Below are 12,525 nucleotides of genomic sequence, written 5' to 3' on the forward strand. Positions count from 1 at the left end.
CAGAGGTTGAAGCCTAACTGATAGTTCGGGACTAATTAGGTTGGCGACTCTCTTTTGAAGTGTGAGAGACTATTAGCAGATGCACGAGCCTAAAGGTGGCAACAATACTCCATGCATGACAAATGGTGACCTTGTAGATCTACAGGATAATCTCAGGCATAAGTAACTTTCTAGCATGGTAGAGAGAGCCCACCTCCTTTGCAGCAGTCTTGGCAATGCTCTCAATGTATCTGTTTCAATTCATGTTTCCTGTGAATGTTAATAGAAAACAACAATAATCTTGCTTGTTTGTACATTGAATGTTTGGATTAGTGATGGAACGATTCCAATATTTCCCCCAATTCTGATATCCCATATAATGTATGCATATATTTTTTCCAAAGTAAAAATACACGTATTGAGGAGAAGGGGTCTACATTACATGAATAGATCTTTATTATTTTTTCTCTAATATTTTCTTCATAATTAATTGTAAATACTGATTTCACAAACATATTGTGATATTTTCATCTATATTTTTCATGTGCCATTTTTCCTATTTATCCACTTATGTTTTTATCTGTGCCATTTCTATTTGTTCCATATTTTTATGTGTAGAGTTACAAAATGTTGCACAGGGCAAGTGGCGCAAACAGGAGGTATTCAACCATCACTGTCTATGCCGAATCCTTCACTGACAAGGGTTTATTCCCAACAGTGCAATTCGCACTCGCTCTAAGATCTACTTCCTCTAAAAACCTCTCCTTGCTAGACGCCTTCATTGGTTCGGCCATGCCCTTTGGCGACACCCAGGTGGCTTCATCCATGAATACACTGATCCAGCACTAGCACCAGGCTGGAAGAAATTACTATACTACTACTACCTTACGTTCATTAATCCTTATCCTTGAGTGGCCTTCGGGCCTTGATAAATAGTGACTCCCCAGTACAAAAAACAAAACAGTTATGGTGACCAATTCAAAACCTGTCTCAGGACAGTGAAGCAGGATGTTGAACTGATTCTGATCTCTTGCGCTCATAACGGAAGGAGCTTTAGATCACTGTGCCTGGTTAGCTAGTGTTTGAAACGTGGTGAACTTGTTGGAAAGAGTTGGCCCAATCTTGACCATGACCAAGTGTAGAACCATTCTCATAATAGAAAAAAAAATGTAGTTGTCCCAAGCAGAAATGGCAGTATCTGTCCAGCCAGAAAAGTTTGTCTAAGTAAAAAATTAATCCCGTCAGGATCAGCAGAATGTAATTAACTTTTCGTGTCTCTTTGGTTGCACCAGGGGGTCACCACACGCTTCAGCATGTCTGGGTACACTTTGGTGTTGACTTTCAAGCCGATCTCAAAGATGTGAGGTGGCATGATGTGGGTCTCACTTGAAACCACACCAAAGACCATAACTGTGGCCAGAAATTTTGTTTTTATCACTATGAGCATGTCCCTGTTATTCATGGCAATCCAGCGATGCATTTTAAAGGTGCTGGCAATAATCCTGTTGTCATAACTTGGATCAGTAGAGAGCATGAGTTTTACAGTGGCGCATCTCCAATCTCGGTTGTTGAACATTGTGTCACTTTCAGACATGACAGAAGGCTCCTATCCCTCTGGGAATTTGTACACAACTGGCTAACTAGTGGATGGTCTGCAACAAAAGAAAGAAAACCAGTTTTCATCAAACAGAAATGGAATCATGTCGTCTTTTTAAGGGCAACAGTTTTATTATTCCACCCTGCTGTTCAAGTCTCGTATCTCTTTGAATTGTTTAGTAATACCTTTCCTTCTTGACACAGGAAGTGAATTAATGTTATAAAAGGATGACATAAATTAAGAAGAAAATGAAAACTTTATGGAAATGAGGGCAGCACGCTTTCACTCTATCAGTCATGACTGGGTAGAAGTTTCTAGCATGATTTTAGGAACCTTACCCCACCCCTGCCTCTAGATATAAATATCACTATTTTTATAGGCACCCACTGCCGAAAATAAAATTGATCAAATCTTCATGGTCATACATACCCTTTCATAATGCCAAAAATATTACAACAATGATCAATACGTTTCAGTTTTCCATCCATCCAGTGCAGCTGTAGCCAAGATTGAACTCGCTACACGAGTTAGTAGTGTAACTCAAATCTTGTCCAAATCTGAATACTTGATGTTTCACCAGGGCTATCAAGGGTATTTTTATCATGACGCCATCACTAGATGAGGTGCCTACCACGGCTTAAGAGAGAGTCCCCTCTAACCTCGAGAGAAGGATAGACCACGCCAGTTTCTCAACCTGGTATTTTACTTCGTGGTACATATAGCGCCTCGCCTTCCAGAATGGTCAACCATCTGGTACTGGCCAGGCTTAACATTGATAATCTGGCGAGAACCAGTGTGTCAATGTGATTGTGCTGTGTGTGGTGTGTGTGTATATACACACACACACACACACACACACACACACACAGGGTGACCCAAAAAAAACGGGCCCCAACTCTAATTAGCTCCCCCGTTTCTTAGTGTTTTGTCTGAATGAAATGAAACTTTGGTCATAACTAGTTTATTATATTCAAAACATCACATCAAAACACTAGGATCTTTGGCCTTTTTTTTCTCCGTTCTACAGCATATGTTCTAGATGGCCTCCATTTAGCTTTTGTTTTTTTTTGGGGGGGGGGGTCATCCTGTATATATTCAGTTTTACTGAGTTTAAAAACAATAACTATTTATCATTAAGACGAGTGATGAGAAAATAAAGTTTTTATAAAAAAAAAAAATAAAAGAACCATTTTGGGGATCCGGAATTAGACACAAATTTTTCCAATATCCGAAAAAGTTTTGATTTTCTTGAATCCGATTAATCAGCCCAACGTTAGCTTGGATGGATGTGGCAAGAAGTGATAGCAAGAAGGAGTTAGGCTTATATAGCAGCGAGGTTATTAGAGGATGACAAATTAAAAAGAAAATGAAAACTCTGAAATTAAAAACTTTATGAAAATATTAATACGGCGTTCAGGGCTGGGAATGCTAGTTAATTTAAACATTTAATTTTTATATTCATGTTTAAATCGAATTCACAGAACTTGAAAAACATGTTTAGCTTGTTTCTAATGAAAGTCATCTATATAATAAAAATGTCGAGCTCGCTTCAGTAATCATATGCGCAAATTTAATTAAAATGAATAAATTAGGAAAGGCTTAATTTCTAATTTCGGGTGATTCACTTTGAATATAGACACAAAAATATTCCTTTGTTATTATTAAACCCAGACAATAAAAGGAGAACGGTTCATTTCTTGCGCCTTAAAAAACAACAAAACAAAACTGTTTTTTTGTTCAGTACAAATCAAACTGAATGAGTTCATTGTTATTGTAGCGCTGGTGCATCTGCTACTAGTCTCTAACTCCTGAACAGGGTTCAAAAGAGTGTCGCCAACCTAATAGGTCCTGAACTGTCATCTAAATTTCAGTACCACCGACGAAATGTTGCATCCCTCTGCCTGTTTTACAAGTATTTTAATGGTGGATGCTCTGACAAACTACAAGCACTTGTACCCCCTCGATGAAAATACTCCCGAAAAACCCGAAAAGCAGCAAAGTCCCACCTCTACACAATTGAGATCCCTAGATGTAAGAAAGCCTTTTACTCTAATAGCTTCTTCCCCAGAACTGCAGGACTTTGGAATTCTCTTCCGGTTTCGTGCTTCCCCAACTGTACTGACCTGCAAAAGTTCAAGTGTAATGTGAACAGACATCTTGCTGCTAAACTCCCTACATAGTACCCTTGGAGCCTAGGTTCCTGATAGTAGCCCCCTACATCAAAGTGGCAATGTGCCTTGTTTGGGGTGAAAATGTAATAAAAAAAATTTTTTAATTGAAATATAGAATTTCAAGTGAATCTACTGAAGTGGATGTATAACTCTCTCCCTCTCAGATAGGGTTCAAAAAAAGAGTTTTCAATCTAATGGATCCCACTTTGTCCCATCGCCACAATGTTGCATCCCTGTGCCTTTTTTGCAAATATTTTAATGGAATGTGCTCTGATGAACTTGTTGTAATTGTGCCCACTTGACGTACATATCCCGACAAACCCACTTAGCAATAAAATCACACCCCTTCATTGTTGAGATCCCTAAATGCCAGAAATCTTTCTACTCTAATAGTTTCTTCCCTCAAACAGCTAGACTTTGGAATCCCCTTTCTACTATCTGCTTCTTTGCCTGTACTGATATGAAGAAGTTTAAATGTAATGTAAACCAACATCTTGTTAATCTTTCATAGACATGGTCCCAAATAGTAGCCTCTTATGTTCAAGTGGCGATATGTCATTTTAGGTGAAAGTGAGTAAAAAAATTTTAAATTGTCATGTCACAGTAATGAAAATATCCAAAAACTATAAAAAACGATAAGAAAGAAAAGTAATTAATAATAAAAATAATTTACGAAAAAATTTCGAGTGTGTATATAAATTAATAGCATTAAGTCGGGAAGTAACTCTGTCCGTCTTGTTACAATTGATGGTGAATGTCACGCAATCATCTATTTGTACAAAGTACGTTTTATGTAATAATGCAGTAATATTTAAGTAATTGTGACATGACGATTAGGTAAATAACATTGTTTATTGTTCCTATTTATGGAAACAGTAGGTAGTTATTGTTTTTTAATGAAAATTCATTTTTTTGACTGTCAGATTTCGCTAGAATAACAAAGAAGAAGCATTGTAAGCCTGTATGTTAGAAGGGACTTTTTCTCAGTAAACACCAGCAAGAATTGGCAAGAGTTCCACTAAACAGAAAGCAGAAGTCAAAAATAAACTACTTTAATACAGAAAAAGCAATATGTGTAATAAAGTTAATCACGATATGTGTCGTCCGTGGTGCAGCATTGGCCGATGCTGAAGTCACAAGTAAAACGTTTGTTTTTCTCTTTAAACACTGTAACCTGACGCTGCAATAATTGTCAACCAAATCAATGATGCATCTTAATTTGCGTAACTGAATCTAAATTAAACGATTCTATTTTTGTACGGCGTTAATAACGAGGTCAAACGGGATTGTTGTTGTGTTTTCAAAAACTAATTAAGTTCTCAACACTACGTCCAGCTGAGAGAAGAATTGTTATGCTTGATTTTGGGAGGTCATACCCCCAGGCATTACCTGCTCCGAAGAGGGGTGGTGGTTATTGCTATTCACCTGAGGCATCCTTACCAGGAAATACCCACTGGTCCAATTCAGGTTATTTTTATAACCTTCCAGAGTGTTTGTAGATGTTTGCAATCTGCTACATATGCAATCTAAAAAAAAAAAAAAAAAATCATAAGTTGCTTCATTAGAATTAAATAAGTACAACCTGTTTTGAAAAATTTCTTTATTTCCGAAAATTTACAATGATTGAAAAATAGGCACAAGGCCATTCAAAAGTGTAAGGAGAAGGGATGTCTATGTTAAGACATGAAAAAAAAACTTTCAAATTTATTCATCTATCTACTATTATATGAAAGAAATTTTGTGTGTGAGTTCATTCCCTATGGACTCAAAAACAGCTAGGTCAGCTTTTATTAAATTTCACACGCAGATACTTTATATGTCTGGCAGTGTTCTTAGATAGATTTTGTATCAGAATGTCTTTGATAGTACGCTAACAGCGATGGTTAGCACATAGCAAACCATTTTCCCTGTTAAGTGGATTTGAATTTCTATAAAAGATAACATTTCAAAGAAATTTCCACACAATAATTATCAAATATTTACATATTAGACATGAAAATAATTCTGAAACTATTATCTATATGAAAATGGATGATCTATACCGATTTATCTTATCAATTTTGAAATATTCTTCAACTTTGCTTCCTGTGGTCGTGAAAATAAGAATAAGAATCCAGTAGAGATGGACTTCTATGCTAGTCATATCCAACCAAATTTAACCCCGCGCATTTGTATCCAACGTGATGTATGAAATGTAAACATTGAAAAAAAAAGTTTCCCTTTTTGCTGTTGTCATTTTTTTACTGATTTTTTTTTTCTTTCATTTTTAACTTGAAGCATAAAAACATTGAACGCATAAAAGAAAAATAAATTAACATCATTGGAATGCTTATTCTATTCTCTTTCCATCAATGTAATCCTTTTAAAAATTGACCAACAAATAAAAAAGATATGACTTGTTGAAGCACATTAGGTATGTAATATTGCTGATGTTCATGAAAATACAGCATACGCTTGTAATGCTATATTCAGACATGTGAAAACTTTTTAATTCATTTTCATCTGGAAAAAAGGGCTGCTAAGAGGTCAATATCGAAAAATTAGTATCTGGGAGTCACCGGATTTTTGTTGGTTTTCTGTTGCATGAATGCCCATGCGTGAATCGTTTAAATAACTGATTACTTATGTTTAGAATAAATAGTTTGAAAACACCTTTTAAAGAGTGTGTCATGCTGGTCTAATGGCTATTGTACTTGACTCACTGTCTTTAAGTTTTGGTTTCGATCTCAGCTCAAGTAATTTTTCTATTTTTTACAAGAAATGAACGGTTTAGAAAAAATATAATACTCACATGCACATATCTCAGTTTCTGTATGAATTAAAATATATTTATGCATATTTTATGGCCGGGCAGCCTGCTGGTTTATCTATAAAAATGAGAATGTGTGTGTGAGGACACTTCTCAACCTATATACTCAATAAATTTTTGATCTATAGCTTTGAAATTTGGTTTATAGGGTATTCAAACCTGTAGAAAACTTTTTGATCAGTTTCCATCTGGAAAAAAGGGCTGCTAAGGAGTCAAAATTGAAAAATTGGTATCTGGGAGTCGCCGGATTTTTGTTGGTTTTCTGTTTCATGAATGCCCATGCGTGAATCGTTCAAATGACTGATTACTTATGTTAAGAATAAGTAGGTTTGAAAAAACTTCTTAAAGATTGTTAAGCTGGTCTAACGGTTATCGTCCTTGATTCACTGTCTTTAGGTTTTGGTTTCAATCTCAGCTTGAGTATTATTTTTTTTTATTTTGAAGAAGTGAATTGTTTAAAAATAAACATAATACTCGCATGCACGTCTCCGTGTCTTTCTGTTTTTTGTTTTTTTTTTACTTCATTTTTTTTTTTTTTCTTTTTTAAAGGGAATTTAACGCTGTGTTTAATACCTATGGTATTTCTGTTCATAATAAATCTGCATAAAGATATAATGTGCATGTTTTACGACTGGGCAACGTCAGGCAGCCTGCTAGTTAGTCATAATTTTAAATGCAAGGAAGGTGGGCTTTCTCTACCGTGCTAAAAGGCTACTTACACCTGAGGGTATCCTGTATCTCTACAAGGCCATGGTTTGCCCATGCATGGAATATTGTTGCCACATCTGAGCTAGTACATCTGCCACAGGTCTCTCACTCCTAGACAAGGTTCAAAAAAGAGTCGCCAACATAATCGTTTCTGACGTATCAACTAGGCTCCAACCTTTGTCCCATCCACGACATGTGGCATTCTTGTACATGTTTTACAAGTATTTCAATAGCGACTCTGAGCACTAGTACCCCCTCGACAACTATACACCCCGACAAACCTGACAAGCAACAAAATCCCGCCCCTACACTGTAAAGATTTCTACATGCCATAAAGCCTTCTACTCCAATAGATTTTTCCCTCGGACTGCTGCACTTTGGAATTCCCTCCCGGGCCCCTGCTTCCCTGACTGTACTGACATGCAGAAATTCAAGTGTAATGTGAATAGACATCTTGCTACCAAACTACATTAATAGTATTCCTGCAAATCTGGTCCACAATAGTAACCCCTCACGGGTAAGTTGCTCTGTGCCTTGTTTGGTGTGAAATGTCAAAAAAAAAATATATATATATATATATATATATATTTTTTTTTTTTTTTTTTTTAATTAGTCGTAATTTGCAATTAACTGACCAAATGACTTTCTATCTATCACTTTCATCCTCTCTCACTGTATGTTGTTTTCCCACTTTTCTATGCTACTTATTGGTCTTGCTATTTATGTGCAACAAATTAAGGCACAACAACTTGCTCCTGCTGATTCTTTATTTTTGCGATTTTTAGGCAAATCTGTGATGCCAACCACCAGACACAAGCACGGGTTACTGCTAATTTTATATGCAAGCAACTTCGGCACAGAAAACAATAAAATGAATTTAGTTACAATATTCAACCATAAAACTTATATGAAATCGAGAGTTTATTTTTGGCAAGACTTCAAAAGATTTTGCTAAAAATAAACTCTCGGTTTTTAAGACTGAAAAAAAAAAAATTTAATTCAATTTTTTTTCTTGATTTTACATAATTTTTATGGCTGAAACTTGTGACTAAATTTGTTTTATTGTTTTTCGTGTCAAGATTGCTTGAATATACAATCAGTAGCAACCAGTGGTTGTGCCTGGTTGTCAGGTATCACAGGTTGCTTGAATAACGTGCCCAAAATTGCACAAATATGGAATCAACATATGGAATTAGTGAAACTGCAGTATCTCACACTCTCGCTTCTGTCATTCTCTGTTTATTAACAGTTGAAGGCAATAAAAAAAGAAAAGAATAAAATGATTAGAATAGTCCATTATACATAAAAGTTAATATCACCAGATGTAGAAATATTATTTAACCCATAACTGCAGTGAGAGAGAGAATGCGGGAGAAAGGATAAAGTGAATAGAACAAGACTAGTGATTTTTGCCTTTTCATTTATTTTTTTTATACTTAACTGGTTTTGCAAACAAACGTTTTTCTTGATCCAAACAATTGGTGCTTATCCAGAATACCCCCTATACTAACAAAACTCTGTATGATGTGAATACTAATGACGGAAAGAAAATATCGTATTCCAAAGTTCATGTGAATTGATCAAGTAGTTTCTTTTTGTTTTTGTTTTTTTATCTAAAGATCATTTGTAAACGAATTTAAGTTTTCTTTTCATATTAACCCCCCCCCCTCCTTCATGTTAAAAATGTTTTTATAATCTCCCAATTATTTCCCTGTTTTTAAGATGGCGTGATATGGTTGCTGTCCATTTGGCCATAAAATAAAATTTGACTTTCATGTAAAAATAAAATTAAATAACCTGAAAAAGGTCGATTGCCATAAAACAACCAAATAGTTTTATGTGCTAGCATGTGTTGGACGGTTTTAACATAACAGTTTGAAAATTATCTATAAAATTTCCCATTCCTTCTTTCGCACCAAATACTGAAATGTTTTTCCTGACGAATTTGAATTAGTCAAATTACAAAAGAATGCTTATTCAAAATGATTGTACCAATTTTTGATCATTTTAAAAAAAGACCTCTAAATGAGGCCTCTATAAAATGTTTGCTTTAGACATTCTCAAAGGGAATCTATTTTTAAAATCTAAATAGTCATAATAATTTAATTTTTTTTTTTTTCATAGAATTTTAAGGACTTGCATTGTGTACCATTTTCATATAAATTTCAAACATGACATCGGCATAAAATCTTTTCAACAAAATCAGCCAATGAAAGTTGAACAGAAATAATATGAGAACGATATGATGGATGTGCAATGTGAGTCTGAGACTGTGATGGTGTGGCCACTGTGAAACAATGGATGAGAATTCTTGGGTTCATAGATGTAGAGCAATTGAGAGAAAGGGGGATAAATAAAGACCTGGCCCGAGATAGATTAGTTTGGAAGTCAATTTCTAAAAGCTGTCCAACACATGCCAGCATGAAAAACAAATATTAAACTAAATGACAAAACCTTTCACAATGGAGATTGTTTTTTTACTCTTCTTCACCAAGAAATGCACCATTTGTTTATCCTTTGCAATAACGGTTGTTTTTTATTCCAATTTTTATATTTTTTCAATTCCAAATTTTTACTTTTTTTACATTTGAATTTTTACTTTTTATTAAATTCCAATTTTTACATTTTTTTTTAATTCCAATTTTTATTTTTTTTTTTTAAATTCCAATTTTTACATTTTTTTTTTAAATTCCAATTTTTACATTTTTTTTAAATTCCAATTTTTACATTTTTTTTAAATTCCAATTTTTACATTTTTTTTTAAATTCCAATTTTTACATTTTTTTTTAAATTCCAATTTTTACATTTTTTTTTAAATTCCAATTTTTACATTTTTTTTTTAAATTCCAATTTTTACATTTTTTTTTTAAATTCCAATTTTTACATTTTTTTTTTAAATTCCAATTTTTACATTTTTTTTTTTTTAATTCTAATTTTTACTTTTTTTTAAATTCTAATTTTTACTTTTTTTTAAATTCTAATTTTTACTTTTTTCTCCAGACAATAAATATGAGTCGAAAACGAAATTTAATGCCAGAAATTTACAAAGCAAAAAAGCGTGCATGTTTGGCATTAGCATCTCCTCAAGATTCCCCTTCTGATGATGACGAAGATGATGAAGATGATAAACATGGAATCAATGACAAAAACAGTGAGTGATGTTTTGCTTTTAATTCTAGCTGGTGACACCCAAGTCATCTTCTTTTTTTAACTTTTGAAATCACTACTGTATATTGGGTACAATATAATAATCAATAAAGAATTGGCTCTATAATAATAAATACGAAATCTGCATTAATTAATATATATATGCTTAAGCATATTTTACGACAGGTCTACACTGGGGCACTATTATATATTGAAAATTGACTCTGTAATAATAAATAGGAAATTTGGATATATTTTACGTGTATCTTAGGACTGGGCAATGCCGGGAGGCCTTCTAGTATGTATGTATATATATGTGTGTGATATATATATATATATATATATATATGTGATGGGATAATGCCAATATTTTTCCGATTCAGATACAATTACTGATTCTGATTCATTTATAAATCTGTAAATATTAAACTATAAAAAAGTTAGTTTGTCCTGATTACCGTAAAAACACATCTTAAATGTGCCTATGTTTTCTTAAACGTAAAAACACATTTGTGATGAGGTGATCTAGAGATTTTAGTCTTACTGGAGTTTAAATCAATAAATATTTATTTTATTATTACTACAAGCAATGGAAGATGTTTCTTAAACCAAAATCAAATAAAAAAAGATGATGCTGACCATATTTAACATGAGTGTAAAGTTTCCTGTATATACGGCATAATTCATGTTGACACACACCTGTTCTCATTAAATCACGGAAGTTAAGCAACGTTGAGCTTGATCAGTATTAAAATGGGTGACTATTTTGAAATACCAAAAATGAAAGTGCTGTATGTGCTCTTTGTTTACCTCGGCATTGTTTCCAGTCATTTAACACTTTTCCTTGTCACTGGACTCAAGCAGTGTTGATTCAGGAGAAATGTGGTTTGGGATTGTGCAGCCTTTGCTTCACAATTACATGCACAGCTATACTTACAGATTGTATCCATTGTCTCTTTAGACTGAACAGAGGCATCACAAAGTTTCCTGTTCTTCACACATCTCCTGATTTAATCTTTCTCTGGTCATCAGATCTAAGCGTTTCCATAAGACTCATGTAACACGTCCATTGTATCATCGTTTGACTTCAATTGCCAGTAATGTATTCTAAAAATATTAAATAACTAGTAGATGACCCGGTGTTGCCCGGTATCAAACGTAATGTTAAATTCCTTTTTAAAAAAAAAAAAAAAGAAAAAATGAAGTAAAAAAAACACAAAGAAACTGAGACATGTGCATGTGAATATTATGTTTTTTCTAAACAGTTCACTTCTAAGTAGAAAAAAAACATTACTCAACCTAAACTCAAAACCAAAACCTAAAGACAATGAGTCAAGTGCAATAACCATTAGGCCAGCTTAACTCGATCTTTAAAAAGTGTTTTCAAACCTACTTATTCTTACCATAATGTGAACGATTCGTGCGTGCACTGTCGTGAAACAATTGGCAAACAGATAAAAATCCGATGACCCCTCAAGTACCAATTTTTCAATTTTGACCCTTTAGCAGCCCTTTTACCAGATGAAAACTTGTTTAAAAGTTTTCCATCGGTCTAAATACCCAATATACCAAATTTCAAGTTTGTAAATCAAAAATTCGTTGAGTATATCGGTTGAGAAGTGTCCACACACGCACAAGATACATAGATTATCTTACCTGCATAATTATATTTGATAATTTTAGCATTAAATAACCCATAGTTTATATGCTGCAAAACAAAACCAAGCCTCATATGATGTCACTCCATGCAACATATGTCTTCAATCCTATCTGGACAGGTCTCACTTCCATACATCATTACATTGCATACACATGCCTGATAGACTTTTCCTTTGGTCGACAATAACGATCAGTTATGAACGTTCTCTGGATTTCATCCACTACTAATTCTTGCAATCACACGAGCACTTGCTACCCCCTGTGCTCCAATGGTATTACCACGGTCACAAAACTTCTGAACAACCTCAATAGCTTTACCACCCAAATATATTTTCTCCATATCTGAATTCTCATCCATTTCCAATGTTTTGCATTTCTTGCACACAAATTTATTATCATCTCTTAACTTAGCTGTAATTCCACTGCACTTCTTGTGTACCAACTGCTTACAGATA

The 12,525-nt window shown here is 34.0% G+C and overlaps 1 protein-coding gene across 1 annotated transcript in view; it reads left to right on the forward strand.

Moving 5' to 3' along the window:
* The window catches only part of LOC145286316 (winged helix repair factor 1-like), a 61,785-nt gene that overhangs the window by 19,703 nt on the left and 29,557 nt on the right, over positions 1–12,525 (forward strand). The window contains exon 2 of the mRNA XM_080135230.1: positions 10,265–10,415. Coding sequence (XP_079991356.1) covers positions 10,265–10,415 — 151 coding nt within the window. The remainder of the gene's footprint in view (positions 1–10,264; positions 10,416–12,525) is intronic.

Source organism: Euprymna scolopes, chromosome 10 (genome assembly GCF_053919585.1).
Source record: "Euprymna scolopes isolate OS-2025 chromosome 10, ASM5391958v1, whole genome shotgun sequence".
Taxonomy (NCBI): domain Eukaryota; kingdom Metazoa; phylum Mollusca; class Cephalopoda; order Sepiida; family Sepiolidae; genus Euprymna; species Euprymna scolopes.